At 39.1% G+C, this 21,029-nt stretch overlaps 1 protein-coding gene across 1 annotated transcript in view; it reads left to right on the top strand.

The window, feature by feature from the left end:
* Positions 1-20,614, top strand: part of SPRED1 (sprouty related EVH1 domain containing 1) — a 93,973-nt gene extending 73,359 nt beyond the window's left edge. The window contains exons 5-6 of the mRNA XM_044436722.1: positions 14,421-14,579; positions 18,652-20,614. Coding sequence (XP_044292657.1) covers positions 14,421-14,579; positions 18,652-19,311 — 819 coding nt within the window. The 3' untranslated portion in view covers positions 19,312-20,614. The remainder of the gene's footprint in view (positions 1-14,420; positions 14,580-18,651) is intronic.
* The last annotated feature ends 415 nt before the right edge of the window (positions 20,615-21,029 follow it).

Raw genomic sequence — 21,029 nt, 5'->3', positions numbered from 1 at the left:
AATACTGGGTTATTAAATGGCCTTATCTATCTTAGTAACCACACAAACAAACCTACTGCCCTAGAAATGGAAAAAAACCCTGTAGCTATTGTTATAATTTCTGTGTGCTCGCACTTTGACCAACTAAACAAATAACCATCCAAATTTTCATAAGATTCTACCTCTGTAATAGGCTGGCCAGTTAATTGCCTCAAAGCCTTCAGAAAACTTTGGGCTTATGAGTAGACCTTTGGGCTTGTGCTAATTTAAAATAACCTCACTGGCTTTATAGTATTTTGTATATCAGCCAACCAACATCTCAGGCAAAGCCTGATTTGCAACTGTAGCACATCTGCAGCACAGATGTTCTGATTAGTCAGTTTTAGAAATTGAAAATCAATTGAGGTAAGATAGCCAAAAGAGATTAGATAGTATTAGAACAACTGTACATCCTTGTTAAGAACTTCTAGTAGAAGGGATGATATTGTGAAATTTATATTCAGAGCCACAGAGCACCTGGACAGTAGTTTATTGTGATATAAAGATCTAATTAAAAATAATAAGTTATTTTGTTCTACAGACTGAAAGACTTTGTGCCTTTTTTTCCTATTCTAATGGAGAAAATCATCCCTCTAGTTTTGAAGTGGTGTTTCTTTCAAATATAGGCTATTTAATTTCTTCAAGAGTTCACCTGTAAATTAGATTCTTTAAGTTGAACATTTTTGTTTAAAAAGCTGACATTGCATATGAACTTCCAAACAAGACTATTTCCACAAAAATTACAAACTCTAACCAAGGTTACTTTTTCAACAATGTCTACTTCATTCTTTGGCTTAATAATTGCTGAAACAGTATTCATTGTACTGCCCAAATTGCCCAGTTGAGAAAAGACTAGAAGAAAAAGATAATGTTCTCTCTACGCCACATTTGCGTAGTAACCTGAGTTTGTAGCTATTATTCTTGTCGACTGTTAAACAGATCATAAATACTCTTCAAAATTCACTTGAATCAAGGAAGTGCATTGAAGGCTGTTCAGGCTGTTCTCTGTGTTAAGCACATCACTTCCAAAATTGGCATACCTGAAATTGGATGATATTACCTTTCATTTCAAATTTCTAGTTCTGCAAATCCTTAAAGCTGGTAATGTGCATATATATTTGATGCATACAAGCAGATTACTGTTGCTTAGGCATGTAACTTAGGGTAAAATACTATGCATGTTTAGGCACTAAAAACACTTATGTGCTTTGAGTTATAGGACTTTTTGTATTGTAACATGCATAAGAGTGTATCTTTAATTACTGTATATATTAAGATAAACTATATATTGGTATAAGGGAAAATTGCCCATTTCTAGTTAAAAAAAAATGTTATTCTCAGCATCAGATTTGATCTTTTGGGAAGCATCGATGTCATCCTTACTAGCAGAAGGCTGCATCACCAATATTACCATGAATTCCCTTCTCATTAATAAAAATAAAACATACTTCATCTGTCAACATATTTGTATGCCATGTGAAGATACTAAATGAAATAATAAAAGTAAAAGAATATAACTAAATAATATTATGCTAGATTAATTTTAAAAGAGCTTTCCATATTTAGAAATCAAATGATGTTGAACAAATAGTTTGGATTAAGCCACATAGGAAATTAATATTTTAAATGAAAAAGCAGCACTACTTAAGAAACTTGTTGAAATTATATTGATTTGTGCTAAAAAGGAATGTTTTGTCAGAAATAAGTATTTAGTGAAGCTGATCAGTATTAAAGCCTATTTTTATTCAATATTTTTCATGTAATTATTTTTGGAAGGGAAGTAGGAGTCTTAAAATACACAGACAACACTAATTTGAGGGGCATTATTAATACAGAAGGAGGATCAGGAAGTTGCAAAGGAAGAACTGAACTAATAGAAATGGAATGAAACAGAGGCCTGCCAAGTACAAGGTTGTGAAACTGGAGTGATAAGAAATATTTTTGTTTCGGGTTGAGGACTCAGCTGTGCTGGGATCCTGGTTGTTCACAGAATGACATATTGCTGAGCGCTGCAGTAATGTTACTAAAAAGACAAAATCATTTTTGACTAGCTTAGGCAAAGATTCCACCGCCACCACACCTTAATGTGGTAATGGGTTTGAGAGTGTCAGGCCACTAGTGCCTCACTAGGCTTGTCGCCTGACAGGATCACCCAAGGCAGACTGGTTAAAGCTGAGACACCAGACTAAGCTGCAGCCACCCTCTTCAGGAATAAGAGTCACATCAGCAAAAGAGAATGAATTTCACTAATGCAAGTGGAGACAGAAAAACATCTGAAGGCCAGCTACTGGGTGGCAGTGTTAGTCAGTGGAGACTTTTTCACAGGCAGTGGCAATGACAGTCAAGCTAACAAGCTAACCCTAGTTATTACTGTGCAGAAGGTGGCAAAGATAAGCAACTTCTGAATTTTTATTACCTTTAAAACCCTATGATGGGGCAATCCAAAATGAAACAAGAAATACTTTCAAAGGTCAAGACAGCCAGATTGGAAGGAACTCGCCAGTGACTGGGAAAGAGCAAAAGACACGTATGGATAGCACTGTTACTAATGATGCAGTTAGATCAAAGGTGAAAGGAAGTTTAGTGGCCGACACACCCAGAGGCAAAAGGAGAACCTGATGTTGAACAACACATATAATTGGAACATGGAATGGGTGAAATAAAGCGAGACATAGAACAGTTAAGGATGACCGTACTCAGTGAAAGTGAACTGCAGTGGACTGGAAAGCAGTGTTTTCAGTCAGAAAAACACAAAGTGTTCTATTCTGCAAAAAAACAAACTCAGAAAAAATGGAGTGTCTCTAATAATGAGGCAAAATGTAGCACAAGGGGCCATAATGCAAAGTCTGACTGAATCCTATCAATCAGAATTCTTAGAAAACAGAGCCATCATTCAAGTCTTATGTTCCAACAACAGATGTTGAAAAAGGAGAAATTAAAACCTTTATCCGTAAGTCCAAGAGGAAAGGGATAACACATGCAAACAGACCATGCTGATCATCATTGGTGACTGGAACACAAAAATAGGAAACAAAGCAGAATCAAGGAAAATGTGACCTGGGGTCAGAAAGCAGGAGAGGTACATGTAGAATTCTTCAAGCCAACAATTTATTTATCACAAGTACATACTTCAGGCAACTAATCAAATGACTGTACACATGGACATCATCAGATGGCAATACAACAATCAAATAGGCTATATAATTGGACATAGAAGATAGAGAAACTGTATATATAAAAGATAACAAAATTATAGTGTTAAAAAGGTTAAGGTTTCCCCATGACATTAAGTCCAATTGTGTCTGACTCTAGGAGGCAGTGCTCATCTCCAAGGGAGCCAGCATTTATCTGCAGACGATTTCCACAGACATGCAGCTGGCATGACTAAATGCCGAAGCTCATGGAACATTGTAACCTTCCCACTATTTATGTACTTGCATTTGCATGCTTTCAAACTGCTAGGTTGGCAGGAACTGGGACTAAGCAATGGGAGATCACCCTGTCAGGCAGATTCAAACTGCTGACCATTTGCTCAACAAGCCCAATGGCTCAGTGGTTTAACCCACTGCGCCACCCATGTCCCAGTGTTAAAATGCAATGTCAATAACTTTCCTGAGGAATCTGAAGTTTGCATAAAGAACAGATTTGCATTACTGAACAAATCGACCATGAACCAGAAGAATTGTGGACTAAAACCAGAGACATTATTCTAGAATAATGCAAAAAGACAATTTCTGTAACAGAAAGAGGAGGAAGGCCTAAGTGGATAACAGAAGAAATACTCACCATTGCTAAAGACAAGTGAGAAGCAAAAGGTTGCTGCATGCAACTTTTCACCAACTATCATGTCATGTAAAGACAGAACTCTTAAAATGGCCTGTGCAAAGAAACAGAAGAGGAGAACAAAAGAGGAAAAACAAGATACTCTATACAGAAGGTCCAAAACAAAAATCAAAGAGAATTCAAATGTAGATTAGGAATGCTGAAAGACCAAGAGAACATACTATCTGACTAGGAGAAAATAAAGAGAAGGTGAAAACAATACATAGAAGAACTATACCGAAGTGATCGAAGGGTCATAGTCTCCTTCAAAGAAGAATCCTGGGACAAAGAATCTGGAATATTAGAAAATGAAATAAAAGCTGCTGTGAAAGCACTTGGAAGGAACAACGTATCGAGAGTAGATAGGATACTGACAGAACTGTTCCAAGCTGCAGAGACTGAATTGTTCCAAATCTTACCAAGATTATGCCAACAAATATGGAAAACAAAACAATGACTCACAGAATGGAAATGTTTAGTATACATTATAATCTACAAGAAAGGAGTGCAGCAACTACAGGACCATTACTCTTACTTTTCATGCAAGCAAAAGCAATGCTCAAAATGTTACTACAAAGAAGTTTACACTATATGGAGTGAGAAATGCCTGACATTCAAGCAGGATTCTGTGAAAAGGAAGAGGCAGTTGAAATTATATTGCAAATATATGTTGGCTACTGAAACATACCAAAAAATTTCAGCGCCTTATAGATGATAGCAAAGCCTTTGCTGTGTGGATCACAAGCTATGGATGGTTCTGAAATAAATGGGTGTGCCTCACCACTGTTGCATAATCTGCATTGTGGACAAGAAGCTACTGTTCAGACAAAACATGGAGAAACTGAGTGGTTTCCTTTAGGTAAAAGCTTCAAACAAGAGTGCAGTTTATCTCCCAATCTGTTCATTCCATCCTTAGAACATATCATAAGGAAAGGTAGGTTTGGATCAGAAAATTGAAAAGTGAATAATTTAAGATATTCAGACAAATACCATATTACTGTCAGAAAACAGCAATGAATTGAAATGACTCTTGACTGAAGTGGAAGAAGTACAAAACAAGGCTGCAGTTGAACATTAAGAAAACAAGATTCATGACAACAGAAAAAAATATACAGAAAAGATTTCTTTTATTTATTGGCTGGTCAGTGACTGAATAAAGGATTGATAATCAACTTTAAGGTTAACAATGAAGAAATTTAAATTGTGAGTTTGTATACCTTGGTTCAATCATCAATTCAAAGGGAAACTACAGCCAAGAAATTAGAACACCGAGATTTGGAAGGGCAGCTACGAAGGAACTAGAAAAGATCAGCAAGTGTTCACTGGAGTCCAAGGCTATGATCATCCACACTATTTTGTTCCTGATCACTATATATGGGTGTGAAAGCTGGACAGGGAAGAAAGCTGACAAGAAAAAATGTGTGTTTGGAGAGGCTTTGCAAATATCATGTACTGACAGAAAGATGAACAATTAGATCAGAGATCAAAACAAGCCAGAACTTCCCCTGGAAGCAAAAGTGACAGAACTGAAACTGTTGTACTTGGGGTACATCATGAGATGACAGCACTCACTGGAAAAGACAATAATGGTAGGGAAAGTTGGAAGCAGAAGAAGAGATGGATAACTTCTGTAAAGGAAACTGCAGCCTTGAATTTACGAGAGTTGAGCAGGGCTGTGAAGAACAGGACCTTTTGGAGGGTATTTATACATAGGGTCACCATTAGGCAGAGGCAAATTGATGGCACATAACAACAGTGAAGAATTTAGAGTTGGTTCAGCAAATTATCACCACCATGGAAGAATGCTCCATGAGGATCTGAGGAATACTGCTAGATGTACAAGAAAAATTAAATTGTTGGAGCAAATGTAGGAAAAAAGCAACTAATAAGAATTGAGAACCTGTCTTAGAACAGAGATTAATGAATTGTTCAGGTTGCCTTATAAGAAAAGAAAGTTCATGCTGCATAGAAATTAGAAATATAGATTGCATTGGTGAGAACAATAATTGAAAGTTGACCATTAATTTAGACTGAAACTCTCTATGTATACTTCCCCATGGACACTTTCCCTAGATGTGCTTCATAGGACTCCTATCATGCCCAGCCATCTGAAGGAAAGTTGCTCTAGCAGATGAAAACTGGAGAAATGGAAAGCAAAATAATAGGTGAATTCCAGTTCGTTTTTGCTCTACCAACAGAAGGCTTCCATCTGTGGAATGGGGCACTTCCCCCATCACCCCTGCAGCCCCCCATCTGCTTCTTCAGAGGGGAAGTGGGCGAGGGAGATTCTGCTATCTGAACACAAGTCCACTCAAACAAGTTTGAATGTAGCTCAATGTGTTTTCAACACTGTTGGAATAAACATCTACAGAATGTTCTACTACTTATGTCTGTGGAGTCAAAAAAGTTCTGTCAACATCAATCAGCAGTCAAAATATCTTTGCAGTATAAAAATAGCTAGTTCAACAATGCCTATTTCCTTAACAGGAAATGAATAGTTTCACTAATTTCATAATTGTCCTATAAACTGTTTTTGGATATCTTCTGTTGGGAGAATAGACATTCCTTAAGGGAAGGCACTAGCTTGCTTCTAGTGGACACAACTTTCACTGAAATTCAGAGGCAGAGTCTCCCCAGTGATTGCAGTACAAGGGAGGTTTCAAATAGAAAATAGTCCATGTCTTTCCTCATGTTGCGCATATCCTCTTTGCTTTCTCCAAATATTCATGTAACATTTCAACTATGGAAGGCAGGCAGCAAAAGGCCCACTGTGGCAAATTAAACGTAGCACGGATACTTTCTTCCACTGCAGGAAACAGGTGGTTCTTGGAGTCTGCCATCAGCTACCCAAAGCTTCTATGTCTCTAGGATTTATGCAGCAAGCACTTATTAAATATTTTGCTTAAATGAACAGATTAAGAATTTTTAACCAAAGTAGAGGGATTATTCAGGAGCTTTAATCTCTTCATCAAATAATATAGCCATGGTACCATTATTCATAGCACCATTTACAAATTAAGTTCTGTAACTGAATGTTTAAATTACTAGTTACTTGTTAGTACATCATCTTTGGAAACAATAATAGCTATATTTGGACATTCAGATCACATGATTAACAGCATCAGACCTACTAACATCGTCCCAGCATCCTAAAAGCCAGTAGGTACAGCCCTGTCCTCTAACTTCACATGATTGTTAATTGTGTGATTTAATTCCTGAATAGTGGTAATTAAAATCACAACCCCAGCACAATACGCTGACTTTTCTACAGCATGATCATTGCATAGTAGGGGTTTGGTGCAGGAAAATATGCCATCATGTTTCTTTCTGTGCTTGTTCTCCAAGGAAATGAATGTAGAACACTAAAGAAGTTCCTTTTTTCCAGAATATATTTTGCCTATGATATATTTGTACCACCTAGAACATTTTCATTGCAGATATATACTATGTGACTTGCAGTTCCCATGGCCATTTAATTCTTTTTCTCAGCTTTCTTCTTTTAAAAGAAGAAAGTTAATGGTTACCTTGCTGTTTTAGAAGAAGGATTTCATAGTTTATCACTTCTTAAACTGGTATGCTGGTGCTGCTTCATTGAATGTCATATCTTTTAACTGTAAATTACTGGAGATAATAGCTTAGGGTTATTTTTTGTTGTCATTCCTCTCCAGTGGAGCAGTTGAACATCCTGAAAGATAACAGGTTTGTTTGTATTATGAATTTTGGAAGCTGGAAGAAACAGACTCTTGGCTGTGAACTTTTATGCTACAAAGAACTAGTTAAGTTTTTATCAATGCTTCTAAGTTTAGCTATATCAAATTTTTCTCTAGATTTTATATTGAGCTGGGTAGTCTAATCTCTCAGGCATCTCAAGTAAGCACTCCATCATTGATGTTCAATTTTGTATTAAAACTCTGTCAGAATGGGCAGATTCTGACTGAATTGATCCAGGCACTGTGGTTTTGTATTTCATTACATCACAGCCTACAAAAGTTTACTGATTAACTCCATAGAGAATAAGCTAGGTGCAGGATCACAACCCGTATCTTTTTTTTCCTCTTTGTTTCTTCAGAAGAAGCTCTCTGCTTGTTTGTCTTTAATGATTTGCACTCATTTGAGAACATAAAAAGCCAATTGTTCTGTATGTGATTGCACTCTGCTTTTAGGACATGCTTTATATGGGAAACACAGAAACAGAGCGAGTCAGAAGGGGTCTCCCGAGCCATCTAGTCTGACCCCAGACTCCAGCCAGCTCCTCTCACGATATGCCTCCCATGTGCATGTCTAGGGGCGACCCCCTTCCTTTAAATACTTTATTCCCCATCCCTTTCCCTCGGGTGAGAAATGATTCCTTACCTAAATTCTGATGCATCTATCAGGTTTCCTCCTTTCCTCTGAGTAAACCTGTTAAACCACCAGCCCTTCTGGGGTCCTTAGAAGTCTATGCTCCCATGAATTCAATTAGTCTCGGGTCTCCAGTCGCCCTTGTACTGGCCACAGAGCTGCCCATGGGGCTGCTGAAATTTCAGCAGGGTGCAACTTCCCCACAGCCACTCACCGATCCGAGCCGAAAACAGATCTAGGAGAATCCTGGATGAGCCCCCAAGTTGTCAGAAACACCCTTTCCTTTCCTTCAGAAGATAAAAATATTCCAAGCATGCAGAGAGTCCTTTTTTGAAACTTTATTGCAATAAAGGAAGTTGGAAAGGTTTCCTTCCCTTCTTCCAGCTCATTAATTAAGAATTAATTAGGAAACATTTTGTCTTAAATGACTGGAAAATATTCTACAGTTTCTAGGCTGCTTTGAAGGTATTCAGGATATAGGGCAGAAAGTATGCAACTAATTGTAGAGAAACAGCTGCTGGAATTGCAAGTAATTGCTCTGTTCTAGAGAATCACTAAAAGAGAGGCTGTTTGGAAATTAAAGTCTATAGTCATAATTCAAATGGGAATTGAGGGCAGCTTTTAAAAATATAGTCTAAAGTGTTCAAATAAGCAAACAGTTTTGTTTTGTTTTTAAGTGGAGTGTCCATAAGAGGTAGGAGAGAATATAGTCTCATGAACCCTTTTGTCAAATCACTTTTTCACTGACACAAGATTGTTTATCATGATGCTTACAAGAGAGTGCAGCATTCTGTTCTCTAGACTTTGTCCTGGGAAAACTGAGGAGAAGAACTTTGAAAAAGAGGCAATCTCAGTCTGGTTTTCATTTTCTCTACAGCTGTCATCTGGTTTTGAGTTCTGCTGGGCTGCTACAGCTGGAGTCATTTTATTGCTTTTACCCAGCATCCTTCTGCTTGTGCACACAGAAATGTTTTAATAGTCTTGGAAAAAAGTCAGAGTATCTCTTAGCAACCATAGGACAGTAATTATTATACCAGCAGCTGGGAGCAAACCAGATTTCCGTTGTGCATTAAAAACTGGCGTAGGTTACTTTACAGATGATACTGGCTAGCTTATGCCAGTGCTGTGGTTGAAGGATATTGAATGTGGGCGGCGCATAATTGCTTTGGCACTAGAAAAGAAGTGGGAATTTGTGCATCTATGCGTGTGTTTTATATGACATGATGACCATATATAACATTAATGTAGCACTTTCCTTTATTGTAAGAATAATTTACTTGTTTTGTTTAGTCTTGTTTTTCCATACAACATCAACTTGTATTTGAGCCACTTTCTCTCAAGTTGGAGTTTCCTGCTATTTCTTCATTTGGTTCTTTGTTAAGTGTGAGGCATCCTGTGAAAAATCACAATAGACAAAAATATAGCATCTGAAGTACCATCCTGAAAGGCTCTTAGAGCAGTTTGCAGATTGAGGAGGACAGTTTAAAAAACACTGCAAAGGAAAAGGTATGATGCAAGGGAAGAAAAGACAGACCCCAATTCTTAATGTTATATTCAGGCTCTGCATAGAGTAGATAGCCAAGTTCTATTCTGTTAAACAGTGGGACTTAGATGCTGCTATGGAGAAGCTTTAATAGTGGATGTGCAAGTGTCGCTATTCAGGAATTATTACAAGCTATCATTCAATATATTCTTGTGATCAGATGTAAATTTTTCAAGGTGTGTTTCTTTTATATACTGCTCCATTCTATCTTCTGAAGTTGACTTTAAAAAAAAAACTTGAAAAGAATCTAGTAAACTGGTCATGAATTTCCTTTCCCACATAATGTAATTCCATTGTCTTTTTCATCCTATTACAGATCTTTCCATTTCTCTTTTAAAACAGTACACTAAGTATCTCCCAAATATATTTGCATGTTTTAAATCATTTGTTTTAAAAAATTCAAATTTCAACATCACCTGGAATACTGTGTCAAGTTCTGGGCACCAAGATTTAAGAAGGATGGAGGTAAATTAGAAAGGGTCCAGCGGAGGGCAACAAAAATTATCCAAGGTTGGAAACACTGCCCTGTGAGGAAAAACTGAGGGAACTGGGCATGATCAGACTTGAGAAGAGAAGACTGAGGGGAGACATGATATCTCTCTACAAGTACCTCAAAGGCTGTCATAAAGAGGTAGGGCAAGATCTCTTCTTGCTGATACCAGAATGTAGGACACAGAATAACCAGTTCAAGTTGCGACATCCCAAATTCAGGCTGGACATCAGGAAAAGCTTCCTTATGGTCAGAGCAATACAACAGTAAAACCAACTGCCTAGAGAAGTGGTGGGTGCTCCCACACTGGAAACATTCAGAAAGAACCTGGACAGCCATCTGAGTGGGATGGTGTAGGGTAGTGTCCTGCAAACAGCAGAGGGTTGGACTCGATTCTATGATTCTTTTGTAACTCTTCTGTCCCTGTCAGGTCTAATTCATTTCTTATGTGTCTAAATTCAAGTTACGATTAATTTGTCTTGTACTTTCTTATGATGGTCTTCTACTATTTGAATTATTTTCAGGAGCTTTTTAATTTGTTCTAATTTTTCTCTCTCCTTAGATGCTATTGCTAAAAATTTTCCTCTAATATAAACTTTATTAGGTTCCCATATTGTTGCTATTTGAGACCTCACTTGCATTATTTAATCTAAAAAATTCTTCCAAATCTTTTTCAGACTTCTTCAAAATATATTCTTGTAATAAATGATTGTCATTCAATCTCCATCTTCTTCTTTCAGCTTGCTCTTCTCACCACATTATTTCTAATGGACTATTACCCTGCCCTTTTTGAAGTATTAACTTCCATGGAAATCTTGTATTTTTGCAAAGAAGGCTTCAGGTGCTCAGTGCGTGCCCCTACTGCACAGAACAATTTGTTTGTTTGAAGAGTGATTTAGATCCAAGCCTTCTGCTGACAGAAGTTCTACCAGTGGAACCCAAGAGGAGGGCACTTTCCCCTCTACCATGCAGGTTACTGTGCTGACTCAAAAACTGCTCCAGAGGTAACCATCTGGATCAGATTTTTCTTCTTCATGATATGCATCACACTTCAGGGCTCTGTGACTGTACAGAATTTCTATAACTGAGGAAATTTTGGTGGGAATCCTTCCCCACTGTAAGAATACACATATCATGAGCAGGTTCCAACCTATTTCCTCAGTTCCTCTTCAGTCACCATTGTGGTTGTCTCTCAGGGAACTTTGCCTTCCCCTTCAGGAGATGATGCTATATGGTTTGCTTTTCAGCAATCTTCACTTGCTTCTTTCACTGCAGAGGCTTATGACATCAAAGGCGGCTTTTTCAAAGTGCATATACTGTGGCGGTAAACTTCCCCCAGCTGATCATCACAGTCACGCTATCTGCTTCACTTACATGAGGGACATTTCATTAACCCCTGCCCACATTGTAGGCTTTCACTAAGCAAGCCAGGGGAAACAGATAATGGGAAATGAAGACTCTTCTCTGGAAGAGGCTGTTAGAGGCAGTGGAACTTCTCTCCCTGCAATGGTCATGCCACGTTTTTTTCTTCAAAGGGGACCCTACTTTTCTGTCTACTGTTACCTTCTTCCTTCACCATTTGTTCCAGCAATAACCAGAGTCCTAATGGACCCTCCATGCAGTTGATCCCTCACAGTTCTGCTGGCAAAAAAAGATTTCTAAATGGGCTTATTCCTCAGCTTATTCAGAGTGACCAAAAAGAAGAGGGAGAAAGAGTCTAAAGAACACCCAAAGGAGTGTATCCAATTGTCTCTAGTTCAGCTACTGCCACCATCATATCTCCTTGATTCTCCCATACCAACTATACCTTCTTATCCAGTATCAGGGTCTATTCCAATTGCCTCATCTCTGAAGGAGAAAGGAGAGGAAACTTCTGTGACAAATCCCAGCTTCTGGCAGATGAAGACTATCAGTCAGACACAGCTGTAGGGACATTTGAACGTGCAATTTCTTCATCTTCCCCTCATCCTTACACTGCTCACAGCAGGTCAGGGTCAGATCTGAGGATGTTTAAGCCCTCAGTCCAAGAGATGCTAAAAGTAACTCGTAAACCTTCTACCATGGCTTCTGTGCAAGGAAATAAAAAGCTCTTCGTGTTTTCCAAAGAGTTCATTCCTTCTATGTGCCCTGTTTTCCAAATATTACATTTTCTATTATCACTACTTCAGAAGCGTTTAGAACTTTCTTCTCTCCAGGTTTATTTGGCTGCAATGGCTGTCTATCATTCCCTGGTGGAGGGGTTTTCATTTTTTCACACCTGACAGGGAAACAGTTCCTTCAGTTGCTCATAACATTGCTTCCTCTGTGAAGCTGCTTACTCTCCATTGTAGCCTCTTTGTACTACTGAGGACACTGACTGGGAAGCCATTTCAGCCCATAGCTACCATAGACCTAGGACTGCAATTGTGGAAGGTGGCCTTCTTAGTCACTATCACTTCACTTCACCAATCTAGTGAACTCTGTGAGTGTATATTGCATATCTGACTTTTCAAAAGAGAAGATTGTTCTCTACCCAGATTTTTCTTTTCTATCTGAGCTGGTATCTGACTTTCACTTCAATTAGGATATTGTCTTACCTCCATCTTTCCCTTCACTTCTACACCACTGGAAGTGACTGTTCATGCCTTCAATGTTAGATGTATTCCTGCTTTTTTATAAAGCAAACTTTGAAGCATTTCAAAAATTGCATGCTTTTATCTGTTATGGAGAGCAGAACAAGGGCCTGCCAATGTCTTTCATCCTGGGATGTCTAACCTATACTCCTATCTTAGCAGCTTCAATAAGCTGGTAAGCACTCCAGCTCAGTGCTCTGATCCAAGCTAACTCCACATGCACAGCTACCACCTCTACTGCATTTGCTCAAGGTATCTTGCAGATTGAGTTGTGTCAGATAGCTACATAATTGAAACCATGTACTTTTGTACAGTATTACCCGGTAGACATTCAGAGTGGCATCTGCTTAATGTTCAGGTGTGGTCATCCGTTCTGCATTAATGACACTGATCCACCTCCAATAACACAGCTTGTTAATTGTGCATATGTGTGATACAGAGAAATCACAAAGAAGAAAGTGAGGTTGCTTACCTGTAACTGTGATTCTTCAAGTGGTCACCTGTGCTTTCACACAGACTGCTCCACAGTCCCCCACCTCAGTGCCATCATAGAACCAGAAGGGGTGCATATTGCCACAGGTACTGATGCTCAAATTGAAATGCTTTCAGTTCCAAGGTCACAAGAACTGGTCTCAGCAAACTGAGGGATGAGGTGCAACCCTGATAACAACATGTGTTCTACAACAATGGGAAAAGGTTCCTGCCAAAACCTCTCAGCTACAGAAATTTGCTGAATCAAGGTTCTTGTACGGATGCAAACCCCATTTGTGTGAATGCACAGGTGACCACTTGTCATAGTCCACATATCCAACCTGTCCATCAGACTTATGGGTAGCCTGGAGGGCTGCAGTGTGTGTGTGTGTGTGTGTGTGTGTGTGTGTGTGTGTGTGTGAGAGAGAGAGAGAGAGAGAGAGAGAGAGAGAGAGAGAGAGAGAGACCAAGACCAAGACCAAGACCAAGACCAAGACCCAAAACAGTATCCATAGTCTGCTGTTGCAGCATTGGCTCTAACCCTGAAACACAGCCACACACCCTACCAGTATGGTTCCACTCTGTTTCAGGAATCTGGAATTGCATCATACATGAGGCAATTGCTGCACTTAATTCATGTTAAGTCACTGAGAAATAGGAAGACTGTTTTAGTGCCAGTCTATGGTTGCAAAGGGCTAATCTACTGTATGGTAATGTTTTATACATACATAAATGGCTGGGGGAAGGACATGGTCCCATATCCATACCAGGTAATACATTGTAGGAGTGGGTGGCTCTTCTTGTTTTTCCGCTAAGGTGTATTTCCGATCATTGCATTAGATAGGTTTCCTTAGGGTATGCTATCTTCAAACTAGTTTGTACTGCTAAAGGTATATTCCCATGAATGTTATCTCCAATATGCTACTCTGTCACACTTGTCTATAACAGAATTTCTGTATAGTAGAATTCTGATTTAATAAAGGCACATATATATGTATTGAGTCATGGTTGATTGTTCTAAGCATTTATGCTGCATTTAATAACCAAGGTTTTAAAGAAGTCTTATATAAGCACAACAAGGAAAACAAAATAAGAATTAATTTTAATCTGTTATCCTTTCCAGGCAATTCCAGAAAACTCATCCAGTTTGCTAGTGAAAGATCATCTTTTCCAACAAGAACCTATCGTGAGAAATGATCCTTACAAAAGCTTAAATATAAGACCGTCAGCCTTTGAAGATTTGAACTCCAGAAGATCCTACTTTCACAGCCAGTCCAACCAGGTAATACTTCTTCAACTAGACAAATAGATGATTTATTAAGTGTTCTGACATTATTTACATCAGATTCAATTAGCTATTTTAGTGTCCCATTTCAGTCATGATGAGAAGCCATGGTTTCCTGTTGTGTCAGGGAGCCAAGACACAACTGCATTTACTTACTCCTTTTTCACACATAAGAGAAAGAGATTGGAAGCATCTTCTTCCTTTTTCAAACAAACCATGGTTCCCTGAATTCAGTCATTGCAGGGAGCTGGGGCTTGTCTACGAGTGGGTGCTTCTGATTTCCATCTTGCAAACCCAGTGGTCGGGAGGACACACACAAACACACACACTCCATTCAGAATGTTCAAAGTCATGGTTTGCCATTACATGTGAACTGTGCCAATATGTGAAATGGCAGCAAAGCCCCTCTGCCATTATGCATTCTGTGCTTCTTTGCTTCTAAGAACATAGGAGGCTGGACATTACTGAGTTGGTCCAGTAATGTCCAGTACTGTCGACACTACTTGGCAGCAGTTTGCTAGGATTCCCGGCAGGAGTTGTTCTATCCCTGCCTGGAGATACTGAGGAATGAACTGGGAAGTGTCAGCATGCAAAGTAGATGCATAATACCCCTGAATTATGTGGGGGAACTGGCCTCTCCAGCTCAAAATCTGCACATTTACCTATGACCTGGTTTGCAGCTGGAAAAATGAATGCCAGTGGCTTTTTTTCACCCCTGCCTACTGTCACATGCTATAATTACCCCCAGAAATGTTAGTTCATGTGAACTCAGCCAGGGTGACTTGTTGCCATAGCTAATAAGCCACACCGTGGGTTCTTGGTGGCTTGTTACTCTTGGCAAAAACCACCCTGGCCAATTTCATACAAGCTGTGCTGCTAAGGGTAATTATATCCCTCTGGGAAGCACCAGGGAGTGTGAGAAATAAGTCACAGTGGCCCATTTCCCCTTTCATAATTATACAGCCAAACTTCCTTTCCTTGCTTAGCCCATTCTACTCCAATACCATACAATCTCTCCTGTTTGTAAGTACCATGTGAATTTTTACTCATTCAGACTTTCTTATTGATATATATGAATTCTGTGCCTTACCTCTACATAATTCCTTGCCTTTTTAAAAACCTTCCTATCAGTCACAGTTGGCCACATAACTACTTCTGCCAACTCCTGCTATTCTCCTCCATGGTCCTCCTTGTCACACATCTCCCATTTTCCTCTTCCCAGTTTCCACTGTTGCCACCAGTCAAGCTCCTCTCTCTCTGTCTCCTTCCTGTCCTAGACATTAATTTTATCCAACCAAAGAATTCTTCCCTTCACAGCAGTGCTCAGCTTTTTACATAACCAGTTAGAATGTTAAATAGAGCTAATACCCAAGGAAGACTTAGGTATCATCCAATTTTGGAGGTCAGTGCATATTTTTATGAGGCCTTCACAAAATCTACTCACTCAGGCAAGGACTGTGTCTTAACATGACATGAGAAATCTCCCTTCTCTCTTGACTCAAAAGAAGAGAGGCAGGATATCTCAATCTGTGTTGAGTGTCCAAGCAAGCATACAGTAAACAAGCCATTGACACTGATCCTGCTTTCACTGAAGACCCTTCTTCCATGGCTGAAATGCTCTGCTACCACAGAGGGAACCACTGGCTTTTATGGTGTCCTACTATGATTTTAGAGAGAGGGGAATAAAATGTCTGCATGCATTAAAATTAGTGTGTCTTCTTTTTAATTGTTGAAGTTCTCAGATACTTTGTGGAGAAAACAAACCATATCATGATGAACCGAAGTAATTCCTTTTTAACCTTTTAACTGCTTTAATGGATGCTGTGCCTTATTTTAACTGGATCTTTGGTTAAGTGACAGCCAGATATCCTCTGGATGCTTCACAGTGACTTGAGCAGACATCAGTGTTGGGAAATTCCCTTGTACAGAACTGTGTGAAGAACCCAGCTGGGTACTTCAGGATGTGTATACCTGCCACCATTTTTTCAAATGATACATGATAGCATACAGTACTATCACTATTTTTGAGGTGTGGAGAAAGCCATGTATGAAGTGGTTGTTGCCTGACTGCAGATAGATCTCTCGCTTTCTTGGCATTCTTCTTTCCAGGTTGCCAAGCCCTGAATTCCACCTGAAGCTGAAAGTTCAGAACCATCTATACAAAAGCTTAGGTTCACACTGCTTTGTTTTAATTGAGAATGGTCATCTCCTTAAATTTCAAAGACTTCCCTATTTAGCTTGCTCTAGTTTTTTAAATAGTTTTTACCAATTGGCAAGGGTAACTGATTACAATTTTTATTACTGTGAGCCAAGTAAGTCATCTTGAATCTCAAATATTCCAGCAGAAGTTTGCTTTGCCCTATAATGGAGTGTCTTGTTTTTGCCTTTGGCAGGAATGGAAAAGGATTGTTTGCTTTTTAATCTTTGCTCATAAACTAAAACTTTATAGCAAACTTATTTTCATTAATAGTGAAAGATGCTTCTGTCATCACCAGCCAATCCTTCAGAAGGCTATGGAAAAGTTATTTCTGTCTCGGTTTTGTGGATTTCCATTGGGTGCCAGCAAAGTGAACAACTTCTTTGGTCCTGGCTACAAGTTCCCACCACAAGTGTTAATTTATTTATTAAGCAAGTACTTTAGTAATCAAGGACTTCTCTTTATAAAAAGCATTTGGAAATAAGTGAGTCCTGAATTGCAAAGGTGGCTTTTATTTCTGCATGTGTAAGATAGATAACTACTTTGCAGCATGATTTAAAGTACTTGATCTCAAGGGCTTTGTCAAATGTATCTATTTCAGAGGATTTCAGAAGACTGAATTACACTCTGCATTATCCATTATTATTTGGAAAGATACTTTCCAAGTGATTCTTAAATAGAACCGCCATTAAATCATGCAAATGAATGTGGAAATCAAGACATTTCTGGGTTTTCCTAAAGGCCAGCAGGAAGAAAGCCAAATAGATTTCTTCGGGAAAAGCATTCAGAATTAGGGGTCCACCACAGAGAAGGCACTGTCACTACTGCTGCCCAACTTTTACTGGTAGACTAAAGAAAAGGGCCTTGGATCCTGAGCATTGCCAGGTACATATGGGTGTAGGCAGCCCTTCAGATAGTCTGGTCCCAAACCAAATAGGACTTTAAATTGGGCTTGGTGGAGAATAGGCAGCTAGCGTAACTGGCACAGAAGAGAATATGATCAGCACACCTGGGTCTTATGACCATTCTTGCTGTTTTATTAGGTAGTCTCTAGGCCATGTTCCAGGAGATGGTATGGTTACATTAATCAAGCCTGGATGTAACTAGGGTGTGAGTTTCTGAGACAAGATTTACATTCTTCAGTTAACACTGCAGTCGGCAAACCAGCTGAAGCAGACAAACAAAACAAAATACCACTTCACTTCTGGCAGCTGATACCTGCACCTCCAACAAAAAAGCTGCATCCTGCAGCACTCCCAAACAATGTACTTAACCCTTTAGCAGGAGTGCAGCCAAATCTATCCAAATCTGCAGATTTCCTCACCCACAGCATGTCTGCCCTGTCTGGAAAAAGTGAAAACTTGTTTGCTCTCAGCCTCCCCAATACTGCCTCCCTGCCCATTTCCACCATTTCCTTGGAATTAGAAGATGGAAGAGAGAGGTAAAGTTGTGTGCCATCTGTATACTGACACTATCTCAGACCAAATTTCAAACTTTACCCAGCAATTTTGCATGGATGTTTAAAAGCATTTGCAAATCATCCTTTTTTCCTAGTAGTATTATTCCTAGCTTGCTCTCTTTTACTTATAACTTACATGCATTCATCTCTACCTTCAGTTTTTGGTTGACCTTCATCATTTCCTCCTTTTGTCTTTAAGGTGCTTAAATCTGAATATTTCTTAACCACCTTTGTCACAACTCTGAAATCCAGGTTCTAAAAAGCAAGGGTACAGCCCCCTGAGAATGAAATGCTGTGCCCCAGTAGCTCACTTGAAATAAAGTACTGAATCACCTGCTTGTGTTGAGGGATCTGTCACACCTACCTGTAATACAAAGTGCCTCTGTCTTTTTTTCTCCCTTCCCCATTTTCAGATATCCCCGAAACCAGTCAGGAATGTCAGTTTTCAGGATGAAGAAGAAATTGTCCGAATAAACCCTCGTGATATTTTAATACGCCGCTATGCAGACTATAGACACCCAGACATGTGGAAAAATGACTTGGATAGGGATGAAGCAGACACTTCACTGCAGTGTCCTAAGGCAGACCATAAAAAGTCAGAATATCTCTACCCCTCTGGGGATGGAACCAAGCTGAATTCCCTAAAAGAGCCAAAAAGTTCTGTGGTACTTAAAACACAGCCTTCCTCTTTCAAATTAAAAAAATCAAAGCGACGGAAAGAAGACGGTGAGCGTTCTCGCTGTGTGTACTGCCAGGAGAGGTTTAATCATGAAGAGAATGGCCGGGGCAAGTGCCAGGATGCCCCTGACCCTATTAAGAGGTGCATATACCAAGTTAGCTGCATGCTTTGTGCTGAGAGCATGCTCTATCACTGCATGTCAGACTCCGAAGGGGATTTCTCAGACCCCTGCTCATGCGACACGAGCGATGACAAGTTCTGCTTACGATGGCTCGCTCTTGTCACTTTGTCCTTCATTGCACCATGTATGTGCTGCTACCTCCCCTTGAGAGCCTGCCACCACTGTGGCGAAGTCTGCGGATGCTGCGGAGGGAAGCATAAAGCTGCAGGGTGAACAGCTCTGGCGCCAAATTGCTGACAAGTCTTTATTTTTGGGAAGCATCAACTTGTGGAAAGCATTTGGCAAACAGAAGGGAAACCTGTCATGTGCACAAGGCCCATTGTGGAAGAAGCATCAGAACTCTTGTTGCATTTTAAGAAAGTTAGCCATGCCTAATAATCTGTTTTTAAGTGCATGGTGCAAGTCGTGGAGGAGTTCTTGCAAAAGGAAAGTTTTTTCTTACGACTGGCAGTGGAAATAAGCATAAACTGCAGTCCGTGCTATAAGGGATCAATTTCAGCAATTTGTGTATTTTGTGGTTTAGGTGATGGGGGGCTCTGAAATAAATGTTTGGCAGAAATTTTTAACTAAATCTGCACTAGTGAGAGCTGATTTAAAACTAAAGAAAGTTAATAACTTGGTGACTGCGAGAAATTTAAATTGATTTTAAGTCCAACTAAATTGCTTATAAATAGTTTTTGGAAGCAACTTTATGTACAAATAACAAATGTTTATATTTAACTATATGGTACGAATTATTAAATCTTCCTTCCCCTTTCCAGTTGCAAAGCAGTTATGGACCACATTTCCAGTCACATTCCGTGATAGTATTTCTCAATATTTAACTAGTTAGTAGCATTTCTATTACATATGGACAAATCAGTATTTTCTGTCTTGTGTCCTTCAACTACATTTTGTACTGAGTTCCCTCTGTGTACATTCTGGTAATTTGAAAGCCTTTAAAATATTAATTATTGTAGTCTTGAATGACCAATGTTTTGTTAAGCACAGGTATAATTGTCTAATGCTCTTATGAGAACATAACATTTATTTTTATATATAAATGATTCTGATTTTAATGTAATGGCAGAAGAGGTTCCTCCAGACACACTTTTTTTTTTAAACCAGGAGAATTTTCTTTTATGGTTTCCTCCAAAATGAAGTTGTTGATCGCTAATGTTTGGGGAAGGAAAATTGCCGTGAGGTAATGCTTATAAAATATATATTTATCATTCTGTTCAACTTAGTATGAGTTATTTCTTCAGACTACTACAGGAACAAAAATATTTGCATTATTTTAATTTTATTGGCCTAGCAAAAACTTTAAAAACTGCAGCCTGGGTAGGAAAAAGCAAGTGAATTGTGAATGAAAGTGGATTTTACTTTGTCTTTTGAGTTGTACGATATTAATAATGAATGTTTAACTTAACGTTTGGCTGTGTGTTCTGAATACCACCTTTGGGGAACTGCCTAAATGTCATCACATGGTAACATAGCTGAGCATACAGGATTTTTATTAATAAAACTCTCTAAAGCAGTGGAGCAGTCATTCATTCAAGCAGGTTAAAGGGTGTGGGGGGGGTTGGAGTAAAATGTTTTTAATACCCTTTTGCTCTCATCATTTCACACTACCTTTTTAAAATTTTGCCCCATTTTTGTTCAACACAGTATATATAGTGATTTGATTTTCTTCTGAAGACTATGAGAGGGTCCCATGTTGGCTGGCCAATTATGCTAGCAAAAACCAGCACTGACACAATCTTAATAGCACTTCCTACTGCAACAGGAAATGTACTACCAAGTGCTATTAATGTTGCACAAAATTGGGTTTCTGCTAGCGCAACATAAATAACCATAACCGCAGAACACTGTTGGACCCTTCAGCATTTTCAGTCACAAGATTCCTCCCTTCCCTACTCCTTTCAGGGCCCATGTATCAAACTGAACAATTG

This window comes from Varanus komodoensis, unplaced genomic scaffold, assembly GCF_004798865.1.
Source record: "Varanus komodoensis strain SLA01 unplaced genomic scaffold, ASM479886v1 scaffold3, whole genome shotgun sequence".
Classification (NCBI taxonomy): Eukaryota; Metazoa; Chordata; class Lepidosauria; order Squamata; family Varanidae; genus Varanus; species Varanus komodoensis.
The sequence above is the reverse complement of the archived record's forward strand: the minus strand, read 5'-3'. Positions and strand labels throughout refer to the sequence as shown.